This window comes from Halichoerus grypus, chromosome 3, assembly GCF_964656455.1.
Source record: "Halichoerus grypus chromosome 3, mHalGry1.hap1.1, whole genome shotgun sequence".
Classification (NCBI taxonomy): domain Eukaryota; kingdom Metazoa; phylum Chordata; class Mammalia; order Carnivora; family Phocidae; genus Halichoerus; species Halichoerus grypus.
This window is the reverse complement of record NC_135714.1, coordinates 119,924,923-119,946,345: the sequence shown is the minus strand read 5'-3', so window position 1 is coordinate 119,946,345 and position 21,423 is coordinate 119,924,923. Positions and strand designations below refer to the sequence as shown.

Here is a 21,423-nt window from a genome sequence, read left to right as displayed (position 1 = left end):
ATTATGGTAGATTGGTCAATTAAAAAAAAAAACAACATGCATTTTTCAAAGTAAACTTCAGTGTTATAGCCAGTGTCCCATAGAAGAAATCAAGGCTTAACTGGCCCACATATTCACTTAAGTTTTGATCTCATTAGGAAGGGTTCTAATCACAGATCAATGAAACCAGGAACTAGTTCTTTGAAAAGATCAACAAAATTGATAAACCTCTAGCAAGACTTATTAAAAAAAAAAAAGAGAGGACTCAAATAAAATTACCAATGAAAGAGGAGAGAAACAACTGACACTGCAGAAATACAAACAATTGTAACAGAATATTATAAAAACCTATATGCCAGCAAATTGGACAACTTAGAAGAAATGGATAAATTCCTAGAAATGTGTAACCTATCAAAATTAAAGCAGGAAGAAATAGAAAATTTTGAACAGACCAAGCACCAGCAATGAAATGGAATCAGTAATCAAAAAACTCCCAACAAACGAAAGTATAGGACCAGATGGCTTCACAGGCAAATTCTGCCAAATACTGAAAAAAGAGTTAATACCCATTCTTCTCAAACCATTCCAAAAAATACCACAGGAAGGAAACCAAATTCATTCTATGAAGCCAGCATTAGCCTGAAACCAAAACCAGATAAAGACATCACAAAAAAAGAGAACTACAGGCCAGTATTTCTCATGAATATAGATGCAAAAATCCTCAACAAAATATTAGCAAACTGAATCCAACAATATATTTAAAAAATCATATACCACAGTCAAGTGGGATTTATTCCTGGGATGCAAGGTGGTTTAATATTCATAAAACAATCAACATGATATGTCACATCAATAAGAGAAAGGATAAAAACCATATGATCATTTCAGTATATGCAGAAAAAGCATCTGAAGTAGTACAAAATCCATTCATGGTAAAAAACAAACAAAAAAAAAACAAAAACCCTCTGCAAAGTAGGTCTAGAAAGGAACAAATCTCAAAATAATAAAGGCCTTATATGAAAACCTACAGCCAACACAATACTCGATGGTGAAAAACGTAGAGCTTTCCCCCTAAGGTCAGGAACAAGACAAGGATGTCCACTCTCACCACTTTTATTCAACAGAATACTGGAAGTCCTAGCCAAAGCAATTAGATGACATAAAGAAATAAAAGGCATCCAGATTGGTAAGGAGGAAGTAAAACTCACTATGTGCAGATGACATATTATTATATATAGAAAACTCTAAAGACTCCACCCAAAAACTACTAGAACTGATAAATGAATTCAGTAAAGTTGCAGGACCCAAAATCTTCTGTTGCATTCCTATATGCTAAGAATGAAGCAGCAGAAAGTGAAACTAAGAAAACAATCCCATTTACAATTGTACCCAAAACAATAAAATATCTAGGAATAAACTTAACCAAAGAGGTGAAAAGACCTCTACTTTGAAAACTATAAAACACTGATGAAAGAAATTCAAGATGATACAAAGGAATGGAAAAACATTTCCATGCTCATAGATTGGAAGAACAAATATTGTTAAAATGTCTGTTCTACCCAAAGCAATTGACACATTTATGTAATCCCTATTGAAATACCAACAGCAGTTTTCACAGAACTAGAACAAACAATCCTAAAATTTGTATGGAACCACAAAAGACCTCAAATAGCCAAAGCAATCTTAAAAAAGAAAAAGAAAACTGGAGGTATCACAATTCCAGACTTCAAGTTATATTACAAAGTGGTAGTAATTAAAACAGTATGGTACTGGCATAAAAATAGACACAGATCAATGGAATAGAACAGAAAACAATTACACGGTCACGTAATTTTCAACAAAGGATGAATGAATATGCAATGGGAAAAAGTCTTTTCAACAAATGGTGTTGGGAAAACTGGACAGCCACATACAAAAGAATGAAACTGGACCACGTTCTTACACCATTCACAAAAACAAACTAAAAATGGATTAAAGACCTAAATGTGGGACCTGAAACCATAAAAATCCTTGAAGGGAGCACAGGCAGTAATCTCTCTGACATTGGCTGTAGCAACATTTTTCTAAATATGTCTCCTGAGGCAAGGGAAATAAAAGCAAAAATAAACTATTGAGACTACATTAAAAAAGTTTCTGCACAGTGAAAGAAACAACAAAACTAAAAGGAAACCTATTGAATGGGAGAAGATATTTGCAAATGGCATACCTGGTAAAGGGTTAGTAAACAAAGTATATAGAGAACTGATACAACTCAACACCCCAAAACCAAATAATCCAATTAAAAATGGGCAAAAGACTTGAACAGACATTTCTCCAAAGAAGACATACAGATGGCTAATAGACATGAAAAGATGCCCGATATCACTTATCATCAAGGAAATGCAAATCAAAACTACAATGAGATATCACTTTATATCAGTCAGAATGGCTAAAATCAAAACACAAGAAACAATAAATGTTGACAAAGATGTGGAGTAAAAAGAACCCTCTTGCAGTGTTGGTGGGAATGCAAATTGGTGTAGCCATTGTAGAAAACAGTATGGAGGTTCCTCAAAAAAATTAAAATAGAACTACCCTATGATCCAGGAATTGCACTACTGGGTATTTACTGGGTATTTACCCCAGAAATATAAAAGCACTAATTCAAGGGATATATGTGCCCCTATATTTATTGCAGCATCATTTACAATAGCTAAATCATGGAAGCAGCCCAAGTGTCCATTGGTGGTTGAATGGATAAAGTTGTGGTGTGTACACACACACACACACACACACACACACACACACACAAAACACACAGGAATATTACTCAGCCATAAAAAAGAATGAAATCTTGCCATTTGCAACAACACAGATAGAGCTAGGGAGTATTATGCTGAGCAAAGTAAGTCAGAGAAACACAAATACCATATTATCTCACTCATATGTGGAATTTTAAGAAACAAAACAAAAGAACAAAGGAAAAAAAGAGAAAACCAAGAAGCAGATTCTTAACTATAGAGAGCAAACTGATGGTTACCAGAGGGGAGGTGGGTGGATGGATGAGGGATATAGGCATTGGAGATTAAAAAAAGAAGAGTTCTAATCATTTGGGCTAACTATATGGAAGAAAGCTTTTTATAATCTGATGTTTCTTTTCTAAAAACAGCTTTATTAATACATTGTACACCTCCAGTTCACTTGTTTAATGTGTGAAAGTGAATGGGGTTTAATACATTTACAGAGTTATGTAACCATTTTTAACCACAATTTTAGAACATTTTCATTACCCCTTAACCCTTTCTTCCCACTCCTTTTCCTAAGCACTCACTAAATCTGTTTTTTGTTTCTATGGATTTGCCTGTGTCTTTTCAGTGGGATCATGCAATCTGTGGTGGTTTATTACTGGCTTCTTTCACTCAGCATGTTTTTTGAGATTCATCTATCTTGTAACATATCAGTACTCCATTCTGTTTTATTGGTAAATCATATTTTATTGTATAGATAGCCCACATTTTGTTTAACCATTAGGTGATGGACATTTGGGTTGTTTCTATTTTTTGGTTATTATGAAAAATGTTTCTTTAAACATCTATATTTACGTTTTGTGTAGATACCTGTTTTTGTTTCTCTTGGGCAGATACCTAGTAGTGGAATTGCTAGGTTATAGGGTAATTCTATTTTTAACATTTTGAAGAACTACCATACAGTCTTCCAAAACTTGCATCATTTTACATTCCTGCCAGCAGGGTATAAAGGTTCTAATTTCTCCACATCCTCCCAGCACTTGTTATTGTCTCTTTTTGATTATAACCATTCTGGTGGATGTAAATTGCTTATCTCATAAATCCAGTGTTTCTTAAGCAGACCCATGTAGGGGCTATAGATATTTTGTGGAAGATCTAAGCGTTCTTTCTAAGAATTTACTTTTTTTGTTTGTTTGTTTTAAAGATTTTATTTATTTATTTATTTTGACAGAGAGAGACACAGCGAGAGAGGGAACACAAGCAGGGGGAGTGGGAGAAGGAGAACAGGCTTCCCGCGGAGCAGGGAGCCCAATGCGGGCTCGATCCCAGGACCCTGGGATCATGACCAGAGCTGAAGGCAGACACTTAATGACTGAGCCACCCAAGCGCCCCTCTAAGAATTTACTTTTTAAAAAATTTGTCATGTTGATGGTAACTGAAAAAAAAAGAAAAAGTAGTAGAACTATACTATGGATCATCTGGATCACCTGCCCACCTTATAACCAAGGACTGCCACACTCTTTTGGTGTCCACATTTACTTTGTGTTTAAAAGGCCATTGGCACCAAAAAATAAAACTTGAATTTTAACATGTTAATGGGAATAGAGCAAGACATAATTATACAGGGGCGCCTGGGTGGCTCAGTCGTTAAGCGTCTGCCTTCGGCTCAGGTCATGATCCCAGGGTCCTGGGATCGAGCCCCGCATTGGGCTCCCTGCTCAGCGGGAAGCCTGCTTCTCCCTCTCCCGCTCCCCCTGCTTGTGTTCTTGCTCTTGCTATCTCTCTCTGTCAAATAAATAAATAAAATCTTTAAAAAAAAAAAAAAGACATAATTATACAAATCATATATTTTCTGCCAGGAGGCAGCCAAATTATATTTGGTTTCTGCTCAAGTAATGTTATAATAAGGAATGGACATTTTGCAGTATTTAAATAGAGAAATGTTTAAATTATTGAGTCATCAAAGTATTATGATAAATGTAAAAGAATGTTATCCAACTTAGTCAACCTGATTGCAGTTTGATTGTTCTTTTAGCTGTGATTTGATTCATGAAAAGACTGTCACATTAAATTGTGATAAAATTATTTTTCTTTAGTTTTTTTTGTGTTTATATGTAAGGGTACTTTGGTTTCATAATTATGAAACTCTGGTTGTATGTTTATATGTACTTAAGCAACATTGTAATAAAAAAACAAACATTTGAGAATCATGATCCTTATTTCTTTCTTTTAAAAGGGTCCACATATTTTTTTTTTAAGATTTTATTTATTTGAGAGAGAGAGAGAGAGACAGAGACAGAGATAGTGAGAGAGAGCACAAGCCAGAAGGAGAGGGGGAAGCAGGCTCCCCACTGATCATGACCTGAGCTGAAGGCAGACTCTTAACTAACTGAGCCACCCAGGCACCCCAGGGGTCCACATATTATTTGAGTTTGGTAATCACTGTTGTTGATATCTTTAGGTTTAAATGCTTGGCTCTTTGTTTTTTAAAAGATTTTATTTATTTATTTATTTATTTATTTATTTATTTATTTATGAGAGAGTGTGAGTGCACGCATGTGCAGAGGGAGGGCAGAGGGAGAGAGAGAGGGACAAGTGGACTCCTTGCTGAGCAGAGCCCTAGGTAGGACTGGATCTCAGGACTCTGAGATCACGACCTGAGCGGAAACCAAGAGTTAGGTGCTTAACAAAGACTGAGCCACCCAGTTGCTCCTTGGCTCTTTGTTTTTAGAGGCAGGTGGGTAGCTCTAGAATCTGTGTCCTGTGGGATTTGAAGTTTGTGTTTTTATTTGTTCAAAGTGTAATTTAAATAATTTTGTCAATGATTTGTTTTAAAAGCCATCCTACAATAAAGGCGGTATTAAAGAAAAATTATTTCTTTGTAAGTGTACTTATGTATTTTTCACAACTTTTATTTTCACTGATAACTTTTAACTTCACAGGTAATCAGTATGCATTTCCAAAGCTTTTGGCTATGTTTGGGGCTTCTGTTCATCTCAATTAATGCAGAATTTATGGATGATGGTGTTGAGATGGAAGATTTTGATGAAAATTCAGAGGAGACTGATGTTATTGAAGGTGAACTCTCCTCAGAGGTAAGGTTATTGAGAAATGAGTTGTAAGTTATTCCTTTACAGGATACAGAGGAGAGTGACCTCTTAAGATTCATTTCAGTTCTAACAGTATTCATTTTCTAAACAAATAGAAAAACACTGTTTTTCCCCCAACTATTAGAGTGCCCATGTATTACAGAAATTTATGCATTGCACCTAGTACAGTTTTATTACAAAGTAAATACGGGGAAGGTTTTTACTATCAGAATAGGAATTTGTCACTGCTGAAGAGGACTGATGGACTTCTATCTAAGAGAAAGGTTTTCATTCTTCTGACACTACCAGCCCTCTTCAGATAGGAGATAAGGTAGTATAATTTGCAGTTCTCCTAGAAGTGTAAAGTAAGTAGTTTTTCTTATTTCCCTGAGGAAAGGAAATGCTAACTAGGAGGATGAATAAGAAAGGGAAGTGATCATGAGGTAGGCAGTTAATAAGGCTCACCTGTGTTTGTGGCTCGGCATTGTTAAGATGTGGTTTGAGGTGGTGACTCACAGGAGTCTGAAAAACCTTGCAGAGATTTTTGTACATCCTGACAATCCAGAAGAACTTTTACATTGAGGAATATTCATAGATAATATTGAGACAATCAGAAAATTTGTCAGAAATCGGGGCGCCTGGATGGCTCAGTTGGTTAAGCGACTGCCTTCGGCTCAGGTCATGATCCTGGAGTCCTGGGATCGAGTCCCGCATCGGGCTCCCTGCTCGGCAGGGGGTCTGCTTCTCCCTCTGACCCTCTTCCCTCTCATGCTCTCTGTCTCTCATTCTCTCTCAAATAAATAAATAAAATCTTAAAAAAAAAAAAAAAAAAGAAAATTTGTCAGAAATCTTGTTGCTGGTAAGAATGGATGAGTTGTATTGTGCTATAGCAGCTAATTCAAGGGCCGAGGACCATAGCCTATGGCTGGTACAGACTTCTTCACCTCACTTACCTTGAGAGTTTTTCATTTGCAAATGAAAGTGTTGTTTGGCTGTTTAAGGTGAATATTCTTTCTCTTGTTAAAGTTTAAACTCCACAAGGACATTTCTTTTAAAACCTAGTTATGCACTCTACAGAAAGTAAGTAATCAAAGCGCTGATGATTGACTTAGGTACAGCTCCTACAAGGGTCTTTGGAGGTTAATACTTCAAAGGAATTGGGAGATACCGACCACTTCAACTGCATTTGGTGATATTTGAAAAAATGATAGGAAGTGGAATCTTGACCCATCAGTAATTATGTGGAATTGTGTTTGATTATTGGTTTCCACCCCCCTTAAATGGACAGGAAATGTACTATCAGGTTGGGGTAGAGACAGTGAATAGAAAAAGTACTTCTGCATCCTTTTCTCTAAAGGCTGAGAAAAGAAATCATACGGATAAAATCACAGAGATTGATTCAGAAAGGACCCAAATTGATCTATTACTTTAGGCAAAATGTATTCATTCATCATCAGTTCAAATTATCTTTTGATAATTTGTCAATAAATTATCTTTAATCTCTTAAACTGTTTTGTTCGTATGTTCTATAGATAGAGCACAGCAGTTAAGTGTATAAGCTTTGGAGCCAGGCAGCCTGAGTTCCTATCATTACATGTTACAGTGGATGTAAGATGGGTGCAATAATAGTATTTTGCTCACAGAAGTCTTATGAGGATTAAAAGAACCACCATATCACCACCACCAATATCATTATCATCATCACCACAGCTAACGCGTACAGGGCCCTTGAAACTGTGCTTTGCTTTGTAGTGCTTTCTCTGTTGAATCTTTTTCTTCTCTGGGTTCCTAATCTCTCAAAATGGTATCCTCATCCTCTACCATGTAACAGTGAAATTTAAGAGTTAATTTTAAACTCATCTACATGCTTGCTATGTTTTTTATCTTATATGTGTTGGATCATGGTATTTCCTCTGTTTCTAATGATTTGTATTCCCAAATATTGTCACCTGTTAGGATCCTTTCAAGGCCATGTCAGCTGTATCATGAGGCCTTCTCTAATAGAATTTTTCCCCATCCCTCCTGTTTCAGAAGGAATCAGTGTATTCTCTGTTTGCACTTAGACGGTATTTTTTTTCTGGCATTGTATCTCTGATACTGTCTTGTATCTTACTGTACTAGGATGCGACGTTTTGAGGCCATGTCACCTTTTATTTATTTTACTTATATGTGCATTACTACATACTGGGTTCTTAACTAGTGAGATTATTTAATTAAAATATTTGCAAAGATGAATAACTTTAGATTTTAAAAAATCTATTTTCTAGATTAAATATAAGACACCTCAACCTATAGGAGAAGTATATTTTACAGAAACTTTTGATAGTGGAAGGTTGGCTGGGTGAGTATTCTTTCAAGAGAATGTTTTCTTTGATTTAATTAGCTTTTTTGAAGTTATTGGTTATTGGCCTGTGAAAATTGCCTCTACTACAAAACTGTAAAAATTGTTACTTTGTCAGTGTAAACCAGTACCTTAATGCATTTTTATTATTGATAGAAATGTTTAACTTGAAGAGTTATTCATTTATACAAAGAAAATAATACAAATGAATTATGAATATAAAGTAAAAATTTATGACATTTCTTCATTCCTAAAGACAGATATTATTAACCTGATTTCAGATGACAAATTCAAATTACTGTTCCATCCTAAGTATTGGTTAAAAAAATAAATGTTACTATTTATTAATTATTATATACCAGACACTGTCCCAAGTAGGTAGGTAAGTACTATCTTTATCTCCATTTTACAGGTGAGGAAACTGAGGCTTAGTATATCTCACATATGATCAAGCAACTAGTAAATTGTGGATTCCAAATATGATTTAACTCTAACCTTGCAAGATTCTATATGGGCATCTTTATTTAGCTTCTAAGCATTTATTTTTTAATGAGAAGTGACTTTTGGGTAATCTTTTGTTGTATTTCTAATATGCATTGTGTCTATAAATTGCTGGTTTTAGTTTTAATGATACGTATTTGCTTTTATCTTTATTTACAGGTGGGTCTTATCAAAAGCAAAGAAAGATGATACAGATACGGAGATTTCCATATATGATGGTAAAATATTTATTTAAATATTCAGTAAAACCAGAATGACCCTGAGTTCACTAGCTTTTGAAATTATATTTCTATTAAATATAATATATGGGGTCTGGGCCGCCATCATGCTTCACAACAGAATGTTCAGTCTTTTGTCTATTTTTGTCTATTTCCGGAAGTCCCTGGGTGATCCATGCTTAAGCCACCATCGGGTTTCCTAACTCGGAAGGGTTGAATCTTCATTCCCCTGCAGTTAGTCGCGGCCTGTCCAGCAGCAGTGTTTCCCTGGCTCCTGCTGTTCTCTGTCGTCGCATCTCAAGCACGGGCATACCTCCGTCAAGTTGTAACTGAGGGCAAGATCCTCCTCGCCAGTGCAGAACGGGGGGTAATCTACGAGAGCTAGGAGATATGTGGCTACTCTTGGAGCCCACATCTCCGGGCCTTACATCCCCTGTCTGGGTCTCTGCTAGTATACTGTTCAGGCTTTGCCATAGAAAGAAATGTCCTATATGCAAGGGTCATCTTCCCTAACGGGACTTTTTTGGAGTATGATGAAAGAATTTCTTCTTCCTTCTAATCTAAAACCAGCCTCCTCCTTGGTTGTATCCTAAAGCAAGATCAGCCTCTTCTCAAGGTGACTGATCGTGGGAATTCCCTCTCTCAGAGGACCTCATACCCATAAGAATGTGACCTCACATGCAGACTCCCAACAGGCTGTTACATGACAACAATGACAAGAACAGTACATGAGATAATAGCTGGTGTAGGATGTCAGCTGTCTATTCCTTTTCCTAGTTTATTTTAGCGTGAGATGGAGATCGTACCTGCATGTCTTCCTTTGCAGTGTTCTCCATCCCAGCAACTCCTCTGGGTTTGTATGTGCTTATATTCTCCATAAAGAGCTTTACCACATGCTCAGACCAAGCAATATTTCATTCATTCTCTAAATCCATTTAGGGAAAAGGATAATTTCACCCAAAGAAGCAGGAAGTCTGCAGAGATGTAACACAACCTAAAATACACCCACGGAAATACACATTATTAAACAGAATGCGTGGCTTAAAACATCTATGTTTGGGGCATCTGGCTGACTCAGAAGAGTATGTGACTTTTGACCTCAGGGTTGTACCGTTTAAGCCCCACGTTGGGTGTAGAGATTATTTAAAAATAAAAATAAAAAAACTATGTTTACACTACTTTAGTTTTTTCAAGAACTTCAGGTAGATATTTTTTTCACATTTGTAATTTTAGAAAAATCCATTGATGGAGTTTCCTAAAATGAAGTTATTGTCTATCTTACAAGTGAGTTTCAATCCCTATTTCTTGCGGGACAGAAGTGGCTTTTAATGTTTATTTTTATTTTTATTTTTTTAAAGATTTTATTTATTTGACAGAGACACAACGAGAGAGGGAACACAAGCAGGGGAGTGGGAGAGGGAGAAGCAGGCTTCCCACTGAGCAGGGAGCCCGATGCGGAGCTCGGTCCTGGGATTATGACCTGAGCTGAAGGCAGATGCTTAATGATTGAGCCACCGAGGCGCCCCGACTTTTAATGTTTAAATGAGTTTTTACTTGAGTTCAAAGTTAAAAATCAAACAAGCATAAAGCCAAACTTCTTAGCACTCAAGTTTGGTCTATAGTCTCATTAAACTTAAATATCCATGAAAATAATTTTCTCATATATTAGATTTAATATAGTTTCTGAATGGCTTTTATCAACATCTCAAAAGCAACTTTGAAAAATATGGAATCTTAAAGTGCTAGATCCTGAAAATGGTATTTTGGATATTGATAGTAGCAGCGTTGTTTACAAAGTGGTTAGTTGAGATTAATATTAGATTCTTTTGCAGGAATATTTATTATTCATAGTAGTTAATGGCAGCTTCTGTCAAGTACCACTTGAATAAAGCTCATTCGGAGCTTGTCAGGAGAAAGCAAACCTGAGAAAGGTGCTGGGGTATAGAGTTTGCATTTGGAATACACTTACATTTTTCAGATTAAGTATAAATATTGAATAAATACTAATTATTTAAATAACCAACTTTCAGGATGTAAAACCCTTTTTAAAATTTTATTTACCCTAGAATTGGGGCACCTGGGTGGCTCAATTGGTTAATCATCTGAGTCTTGGTTTCCGCTCAGGTGGTGATCTCAGGGTCATGAGATGGCTCTGCGCTCAGCATGGAGTCCGCTTGGGATTCTCTGCCCCTCCCTCTGCTACTCTCCCCAGAATGTGCTCTCTCTCTCTCTCTGTTTGTCTCTAAAATAAATAAAATCTTAAAAGAAAATTTTTTTGTTTACACCAGAATTTATATTCACCGGTATTGTCTAAAATTTGGCTAAATGATCAGTTAATAGAAAGTTGTTGTTTATTTGGAATTGAGAAAAACCTCTTGTCATTGAGCAATAATTTCCCTGGCACAAGTTTTCTAAAATTAAAGCGCTAGATGGTACCTTTTTCAAATCCCACATTGGGCTCCCCGGCTTGTGTTCTCTCTCGTCATCTCTCTCTCAAATAAATAAATAAAATCTTTTTTTTTTTTTAGGAAGGAAAAATTTTTTTATTTATTTGACAGAGAGATACATAGCGAGAGAGGGAACACAGCAGGGGAGTGGGAGAGGGAGAAATAGGCTTCCCGCTGAGCAAGAAGCCTGATGCGGGGCTCGATCCCAGGACCCTGGGATCATGACCTGAGCTGAAGGCAGACACTTAACAACTGAGCCACCCAGGCACCCCTAAATAAATAAAATCTTTAAAAAAAAAATAAAAATGCATTTTATGAAGCCCAATAAATTCTGCACAATGAGAGATCAAAAAATATTTCTTTGTGGCTCATGACTGTTCAGGTTCTTACACTTAGTTTTTCTGTTTTTTTTTTTTTTGTAGGAAGGAAAAAAATAAAAAGCATTAGTGATTCATAAGTGCCTGTTAATAAATATTAATATAAGTTGGTATTTAATATAAATTAAATTATTAATATAAGTTGGTATGATACTGGAAAATAGTTTTTGCTAATTTGAGTTTCATTGGAATAGGCAATATCTTTAATTCTCAAAACTAGAACATTTTATACAAATTAATATGATTTGGTTATTCTCTATTCTAAAAAGAAGAAAGAAAAAGTCCAAAACACAACTTTTGGCTACAGGCAGCCCATCTGTAGACCATAATCTAATTTCAGGAGCTTTCTGATCTTAAACATGGAAAATCCCAGCCCAGAGAGGAGCTAACTCAACTTTGCCGTATTACAGCTTAGTGCTTATCCAGTGCTTGCTACTTTCTTGGTCAAAAGTTCTGAGGGCTAATTGGCCTAGCCTGAGAAGGGTGACCTTAATTTATGTTCATTAGGCATACAGGTTTCAAAATAAAATTTAAATCCCCATAATAAATTTTTAAAATTTATTTTTTATTATTTTTTAAGTTTTATTTATTTAAGTAATTTCTACACCCAATGTGGGCCTCAGACTTATGGCCCCAAGATCAAGAGTCACATGCTCTTCCAACTGAGCCAGCCAGGTGCCTCTAAATCCCCATAGTAACTTTTGCAAAGTAAGGAAAGTAGCTGATGAATACCATATATGTAAAAATAAATCAACTGATGCAAACTATTTATTTTGTGTTAAGGATGCTCTTTATCTCATGTAATTTTAAAATAACTCATTTTAAAAATACAGTGGTGATACATCCATGCAACAAACCACATCCTGTAATTTCATTGAAGAGTCAGAGAAGTACAATCCAATTAGCTAAGAAAATGAAACCATTCTCAGGAGAAAAAAAGAGCAGACATGCATACAGTTGCAGATATTATTTCTTATTTTAAAATTTTGTTTTATTTCTCCCAATCAACCTTTTTTAAAAATTTAAATTCAATTAATTAACATATAATGTATTATTTGTTTCAGGGGTACAGGTCTATGATTCATCAGTCTTATATAATACCCAGTGCTTATTACAGCACATACCCTCCCCAGTGTCCATCACCCAGTTACCCCATCCCTCAACCCCCCTCCCCTCCAGCAACCCTCAGTTTGTTTCCTATGATTAAGGGTCTCTTACGGTTTGTCTCCCTCTCTGGTTTTGTCTTGTTTTATTTTTTCCTCTCTTCACCTATGATCCTTTGCCTTGTTTCTTCAATTCCACATATGAATGAGATCATATGATAAATGTCTTTCTCTGATTGACTTATTTCGCTGAGGATAATACCCTCCAGTTCCATCCACGTCATTGCAAATGGCAAGATTTCATTTTTGATGGCTGAGTAGTATTCCATTGTGTGTGTGTGTGTGTGTGTGTGTGTGTGTGTGTGTGTGTGTGTGTATACATCTTCTTTATCCATTTACTTGTCGATGGACATCTGGGCTCTTTCCATAGTTTGGCTATTGTGGACATTGCTGCTATAAACATTGGGGTGCAGGTGCCCCTTCAGATCACTACATTTGTATCTTTGGGGTAAATACCCAGTGCAATTGCTGGGTCATAGGGTAGCTCTATTTTCAACTTTTTGAGGAATCTCCATACTGTTTTCCAGAGTAGCTGCACCAGCTTGCATTCCCACCAACAGTGTAGGAGGGTTCCCCTTTCTCTGCATCCTTGCCAACATCTATTATTTCCTGACTTGTTAATTTTAGCTATTCTGAGTGGTGTGAGGTAGTATCTCATTGTGGTTTTGATTTGTATTTCCCGGATGCTGAGTAATGTTGAGCATTTCTTCATGTGTCTGTTGGCCATTTGGACGTCTTCTTTGGAGAAATGTCTCTTCATGCCTTCTGCCCATTTCTTGATTGGATGGTTTGTTCTTTGGGTGTTGAGTTTGACAAGTTCTTTATAGATTTTGGATACTAGCCCTTTATCTGATATATCATTTGCAAATATCTTCTCTCATTCTGTCAGTTGTCTTTTGGTTTTGTCAACTGTTTCCTTTGCTGTGCAAAAGTTTTTATCTTGATGAAATCCCAATAGTTCATTTTTGTCCTTGCTTCCCTTGCCTTTGGAGACATGTCTAGCAAGAAGTTGCTGTGGCCAGGGTCACACAGGTTGCTGTCTGTGTTCTCCTCTAGGATTTTGATGGATTACTGTCTCACATTTAAGTGTTTCATCCATTTTGAGTCTATTTTTGTGTATGGTGTAAGGAAATGGTCCAGTTTCATTCTTCTGCATGTGGCTGTCCAATTTTCCCAACACCATTTGTTGAAGAGACTGTCTTTTTTCCCATTGGATATTCTTTCCTGCTTTGTCGAAGATTAGTTGACCGTAGAGTTGAGGGTCCATTTCTGGGCTCTTTATTCTGTTCCATTGATCTATGTGTCTGTTTTTGTGCCAGTACCATACTGTCTTGATGATGACAGCTTTGTAATAGAGCTTGAAGTCTGGAATTGGGATGCCACCAACTTTGGTTTTCTTTTTCAACATTCCTTTGGCTATTCGGGGTCTTTTCTGGTTCCATACAAATTTTAGGATTATTTGTCCCAGCTCTGTGAAAAAAGTTGATGGTATTTTGATTGGGATTGCATTGAATGTATAGATTGCTCTACGTAGCATAGACATTTTAACAATGTTTGTTCTTCCAATCCATGAGCATGGAATGTTTTTGCATTTCTTTGTGTCTTCCTCAGTTTCTTTCATGCGTGGTCTATAGTTTTCTGAGTACAGATCCTTTGTGTCTTTGGTTAGCTTTATTCCTAGGTATCTTATGGTTTTGGGTGCAATTGTAAATGGGATCTACTCCTTACTTTTTTTTTCTTCTGTCTCATTGTTGGTGTATAGAAATGAAACTCATTCCTGTGCATTGATTTAAAATTTTGTTTTATTTTTCCCAAATCAGCCTTCAAGAAAAAATCTTATTGGTCACTGCTAGTAAATAATTTGTAAGTCAGTGTTTTGAGTTTTAGTTTAATTGCTTTGCTTTACATTTTAGGAAGATGGGAAATAGAAGAATTGAAAGAAAACCGAGTGCCCGGTGACAGAGGCCTGGTACTGAAATCTAGAGCAAAGCATCATGCAATAGCTGCTGTATTAGCAAAACCCTTCATTTTTGCTGATAAACCCTTGATTGTTCAGTAAGTTTTATTATGTTTTACAGTACTTTTTCTGAAATTTATATTAGTTTTGTATAATTTGGCTTCTGAATATAGTTATAATGGGTATAAAATGGGCATAAAAATCCAGATTTCCTTTTCAGTTTCACTTACTTAAATACACAATGCATGTATATACACAGACTCTCTGAGGTTTTGAGGGAAAGCCAGGTCGATTTAAAAATTATATAATATATACTATAATATAAAAAATTCTGCCACCATAGACTATATAATACATACTGAGATGACCCTTTTTATTTTAACTCTTTTCTTAAAATTACTTGCTCTGAGGATATTAACTTGAGTATATTCAGAATAGAACCATAAATGTTGCTGTTAAACCAGTTATAAGATTCAAAGGAAACAAATTTATTTTAAAAAGTATATGCAGGGGCGCCTGGGTGGCTCAGTCGTTAAGCGTCTGCCTTCGGCTCAGGTCATGATCCCAGGGTCCTGGGATCGAGCCCTGCATCGGGCTCCCTGCTCAGCGGGAAGCCTGCCTCTCCCTCTCCCACTCCCCCTGCTTGTGTTCCCTCTCTCCCTGTGTCTCTCTCTGTCAAATAAATAAATAAAATCTTTAAAAAAAAAGTATATGCATATATAGATCAGTGTCTTTCCACCTTTTATTTTTTTAATTTTTTAAAATTAAAATTTAATTTAATTAACATATAGTATATTATTAATTTCAGAGGTAATTTAGTGATTCAGAAGTTGCATATAACCCCAGTGCTCATTCCATCGAAGGGCACATGTTTTCACAGACAGTCCTTTCCTCCCCTCCCCAACAACGTGACATAAACTGGTTTTATTATGATGTTGCTTACATGTATACCGTCATAAAATCAGGTATAAATTCTTCAATATTCACCTACATAAAATGGATATAAGACAAAATAGATCTATACAAATACAATTACAAAGCTGATAAAATTCAAATTAAAAACAAAAGGAAATGCATAAATGTTATTTTCTCCCTTATGTGAGAAGATTTGGCTGTCCAAAGTTAATGACAACACAAAGAAATATTATTAACTGTAAAGTATATCACTCTAGAACCCTTTCAGTTTTTTTGTTAACATTGTTAAACATGTTCCTACATAGTATAACTAAAATGTCATTTTGTGTTTTAGCAGTTTTAAAAAATATGGCATTTGGTGTAATTGGCTTAATTTTTCGCTTGTGTCGCTTTGGCTTAGTTGCACTGTCATGTGAATAAATTTAAAATTTTAAATAATGTCAAATAGTATATGACTATTATTTTAACAAATTAAAAATGTTTTTACAAGTACTTATTGGAACGAATATTTAAGCTTGATATTATTTGTCATTATTCAGGGTTTGGCCTTTCTTTTTTCTTGAAAGTTTGAAAGTAATCCTATTATTCTGTTGAAACCTAGTTGAATATAATATCACTTTCTATTTTGACCCTTTGTGACTTAAATGAAAGGGAAAGAAAAATAATAGAAAGTGTAATATTTTCAGAGTAAAATGAATCAAATTTAGTATTTTCAGAAAGTATAAATCACTGCTAGGCAAGTAAGCAAAAGATAGAAACAAAGATTGGATAATAAGTCTAGAAGAATTATTAAAGTAATTGTGAAATTATGTCCTGAAAAAAGAAGAGGAGGGCCAACAGGAATTGAATAGAAGTCTTTGCTATGCTTAAAAACAACTCAAAGAAGGAGAGTGAATGTCTGCTCTTAATGTTGATAAAATGAAATGGGATATTAAATAAAGAAATTTTATATTAACTACTATAAATACTGTGGACTCATAATATAACTTTCCTCTAAAACTGCTTTTCCCACATGGTGTACATGTTAATATGCATTGTGTGGTCATATAAGCTTTAGAAATGAAGAATATCTTAGACATGAGGAAGCATATTTGCTTGACCATTAAAGACTTGGAGAAAGAAGTTCTACATGCAGAAACCTGTTTCTAACTTCAGTAGTGTGTTTTCCAGACATATTTGACCACAGAATTTCATCCCCCAACAAGAATTACTGCTTCATAGGACAGTGTGGGGAATGATAGTCTTACAGAAGATAGGGTTGCCACATACTTTTACACGTCCTCCTTTTTCCTGTGACTAGCAGCAGTTGAGCTATATGACACACATTTCACTGATCTCTAATCCACTGTGAATTATTTGCATTAGGTACAATTAATGATTTGAAAACTCTGGAAGTTTCCAATGTAAGAAATAGACATAATGATTGGGTCTAGGCATATTACAACCACAAAGCTATGTTCATATTTATAGACATAGTTTACAACATTTTTTTTTTCAGTTCTTACCTTTTCACAGAACCCTTGTCTTTAGATCACCTATAATAAAACTATCTTTTTATTTTATTTTACCTGAAATAATTAATATTTACCTTTAATTCACACTGTGTACCATTTCTTACTTTATAGTCTGTAAAAACATGTTCCATGAGAAAAAATTTCTTTGTCGGCTACTGCTTAAAATAAAAATAGTGACAAGGCTTTGAGGAAAACAAACTGTCCTTTATTTCAAAAATGAAAAAGAACAAACCCTTTCTTTTGATCCTACAGAAGCTAACATTTTGGGCATCTGTCCATTGCTGTGCATGGTATTATTTAAGCATCACAATCCTTTGTGGTCCTCGAGCTTGAATAATTTGCCTTTACACTAGGTGTCACTAGAGTAAGTGGCAGAATCAAGGATAAATCTCAGGTCTCTCTGGCTCCAAAGTACATGCTGGTAAGACTTCTTGAGAAACAAAGCAGAGTAGAAAGTAGTGGGAAAGATCACCAAAATCTGGCAACTCAGATAGTCACTTAAAATTTTACTGTATTTCCTTTGTTCTTTTCAGTGCAAAATATATATACACTAACTAGGTTCAAACTATCAAACAGTTTTGTATGCTATTTTTTCGTTGTTTTTACTTTTGTATCACTAAAGTTTTTTTTTTTAGAAACATTTTAAACTGCAGTCCTTTCTTAAAATTATCACTGGTTCCTGTTGCTTCTCTAGTTTTCATCTCTTTTTCTTTTAATTCATCAAACCAAATCACAGCTGTTTTGGTTTTTACTGTTTTTCACTCTGAGGGCGATTTCATTGATTATTTCACATGTAATTCAATAATTTACCAAAACTTTCTCCTGAATATTGGTCAATATGTCTATATCAATTGCCTAAACAAGACTATTTCCTTTAAAAAACAAAACAAGAAAACCTTTTGCTGAAAATTACACAGTGTTGCAAATCTATGAAAAGGCTCTCACATCAGTTCAGTCTTTCAGTTGTTTTTCTGTATTTCCTGGCTGTTAAGGTCTGAAATACTTCAGGTTATTGATTGAGATTATGAAATCTCTTTCCTGGAGGTATTTAATTAAATGTACAAGTTATCTAATATGGTTAGGTGTAGTTGAATTAAAATACAAATTAGTGAACTGGATATATCTAAGATCTATCAGCAATTTCTTAGAAATCTGTTGCTGTGGCTATGGTCCTCATAATCTTCATTTTTTAGTTTATAAAGAAATATGCATAGTGTATACCTTACCTGAATTTGAAATTTCCTATTATAGTATTAAAGTATCTTACCCTTAATTCAGCAGTTTTGATGGAAAAAATTATTTCAACAAGTTGGTTGGCTTTCCTATAGTTGATTATAATCATTCTATTTTTAATATTTTAAGGATGTGCATAGAAAAAGCATTTCTGCTTATTCCCTATATGTTGTGGATATGCTTTTTAAGAGCTTTCTGGTAATGTAAAACATTTGTGTTTAAATGAATTGAGAGTAATACATTCGATTTTGAAGAGCAATTAGTAATTTTTTATTTATCGGCAGTATGATTCTTTTTCCCTTCATTTAGATATGAAGTAAATTTTCAAGATGGTATTGATTGTGGAGGTGCATACATTAAACTCCTAGCAGACACTGATGGTTTGAATCTGGTATGATATTTTAATGTTTAAGAAAACCTTATTAAAGTTAATATTTTTAAGGAGTAGTTGAGAAAACTGTAATTTTTATTTTCAACTGAAATCGAAAAGAACCTTAAAAATCTTTAACCAGCATGAGTTTGTATAGCTTTCAGAGTGTGCCTTCAAGTTTCATACACAGCTGTGTTACTTGATGGCATCAGTTTTGTAATCTTTAGCAACATAATAAAGTTTGCCATGTCTATAAGTAAAAAATAACATGGTGCTTATCAATGTCATTGAAAGATCAGCTTTGAGTTATTTTCTTTACAAATTAAGAATCATAAATTTGTTTGGAGAAGTAAAATAACAGAGCAAAGCAGTAAAACGAAATGGCCGAAGAACCAAATAAAAAAGGTGGGTCAGTTCAGGAGTTGGTAGTCTACAAAAAATAACGGGTTAAAATGTTTTGAGAATGAAGCAAGTGTATTAGGTTGGAGACATTTCTTGTAGCATTCTCCTGCCGGGGGCTGTGTCAGGGCTTCTGCATTGCATATAACAGACATAAGATAAATGAGACATCAGTGAGATATTTGTCAGAATGCATGGCTATGCATAGGCTGTGAAACATGGGTTAAAGGATTCATGTTACTATTATTAGAATTAGTTAAAGGGGAGCCCATTTGTAGTATAGGTTGGAGCTCTTGTTTTGGGTATCGTGAGATGACCATCACTCAGAAGTATAATGACATAATAAAGTTAAATGCTAGGTATTTTTCTCAGCACTTTATCTGACTAACTCAGTTAATCCTCGGAGAACCCTTATAAGGTAGGTACTATTATTATTTCCATATTTGAAAGGTAATGAAACATTCAGGACTATATCAAGGCTAAGAAATTTACTCAGGGCCACATATAGCTGGTTAAGGGCAGTGGTAGGATTTGAACCCTGGGATCTGACAACAGACCCATGCTTTTAGCTAACAGGCCATGCCAAATAAAGAGAAATTACTAGTAGTAAAACAGGGAGCATGTCTCTGTGTCTGTGTTTGTGTCTGAATCTCTCTTTACTCTGTGCTCAGGAAGGTTATTCTCTGGTGTCTTCTTGAATAATAGTAATGGTAATCATTGTAGTCTTAAAGTCATAAGTATGCTTTTCTCTGTGCTTAATTTTCTTAACAAAATATTAACAGTTCAGATTTACATAAAGTAATTAAAGCTTATCATGATGTTGGTAGGGTGGTTTCAGCTTCTCTCCTACATCTTCAGGAAGGAAGTAGTATGTGCATTTTTTAAAAATCTATTTTTGAAAGAAAAATTGTCTTTTTTCTACATCTTTTATTGTCACTTGTGTCAAATAATTCTTTGGTGATTTAGCATTTAATACATTTTTATAACCTCTACCCAATTGGATAGAATAGAAAAATTCATCAAATACTCTAATGCTGGACTAATCCCAACACATCTCTCTTTGAAGGAAAACTTTTATGATAAAACATCCTATACCATTATGTTTGGACCAGATAAATGTGGAGAAGATTATAAACTTCATTTTATCTTCAGACATAAGCATCCTAAAACTGGAGTTTTTGAAGAGAAACATGCCAAACCTCCAGATGTAGACCTTAAAAAGTTCTTTACAGACAGGAAGACTCATCTTTATACCCTTGGTATATCCTTTTAATTGATTCATAAATTCAGAAATATTCACTGACTACTGATATTTTCATGGCAGGTGCTTTGGGAGAAACAAACATGGATCCTACCCTTAAGGAACTTATCTTTTCAGGATAATTACAATGCATATAGTGCAGGTAGAGAGTAAAGTGCCATATGAGGGGTGCAGATGAGGTAAGAGTTCAAAAGCAGTATTACTTCCAGTGTGGAGACTGAGAGAAAACTTAGTGAAGGAGATTATATATTAATTAGTCTTGAAGTGTGGCTGGAACATGGAAAATAGGAGAAGGATATTTGAGGTGCTGTGACGTTAGTGGTGCTGAAAGAACAAGAAACTGGAAAAGAAGATAAAAGAGGAAGAAGTCCTTGATGCACAGCTCAGAAGCTTGGGCCTTACAGACTGTTGTGATTATTGTTAGATCGTACCTCATGGTAGTTGTGGCATGTATTTAAACTTCGGAAGAGAAAGTATTGAGCAACCACTTTATTAACATATTTAGCTTTACTTTAGTAAATAGGAGTTTCCATAGACAATGAGTGGGAGAAACATTACAAGGGACTGTTTCTCCTCTCCCCAAGCATGTGAGGTTCTGCAGCTTTGATGTGTCCATGATTATTTAAAATCGTAGCGTGTCAGAACCTGACAGGACAACTCTATCCAGGACTAAGATAGTTCAGTTTCCTTTCCAAAGACTGCAGTTGCTGAAACATTCATGTCTGCCAAGGCAATGACCGATTTTATTTTTAATGTCAGCATTGACAGTAAAGAGATTTTTTTGAAACTGGAAAATAGAACTGGATGTTTTGGGGAACATAAACTGTAGAGATAATGAGAAGTTATAACTAGAACAGGACAAATGAATTTCATTAGACTTTGTACAAACTTGGTGAAAAGCAACTTGGTGTGATATATCAAAGACCATAAGTT

General features: G+C 35.1%; 1 protein-coding gene across 2 annotated transcripts in view; it reads left to right on the top strand.

Moving 5' to 3' along the window:
- CLGN (calmegin) overlaps positions 1-21,423 on the top strand; it is a 59,091-nt gene that overhangs the window by 11,925 nt on the left and 25,743 nt on the right. For both annotated transcript variants that reach the window (XM_036078942.2, XM_036078941.2), the window contains exons 2-7: positions 5,648-5,800; positions 8,062-8,135; positions 8,796-8,854; positions 14,755-14,896; positions 18,770-18,851; positions 20,296-20,488. In XM_036078942.2, coding sequence (XP_035934835.1) covers positions 5,657-5,800; positions 8,062-8,135; positions 8,796-8,854; positions 14,755-14,896; positions 18,770-18,851; positions 20,296-20,488 — 694 coding nt within the window. In that variant the 5' untranslated portion in view covers positions 5,648-5,656. The remainder of the gene's footprint in view (positions 1-5,647; positions 5,801-8,061; positions 8,136-8,795; positions 8,855-14,754; positions 14,897-18,769; positions 18,852-20,295; positions 20,489-21,423) is intronic.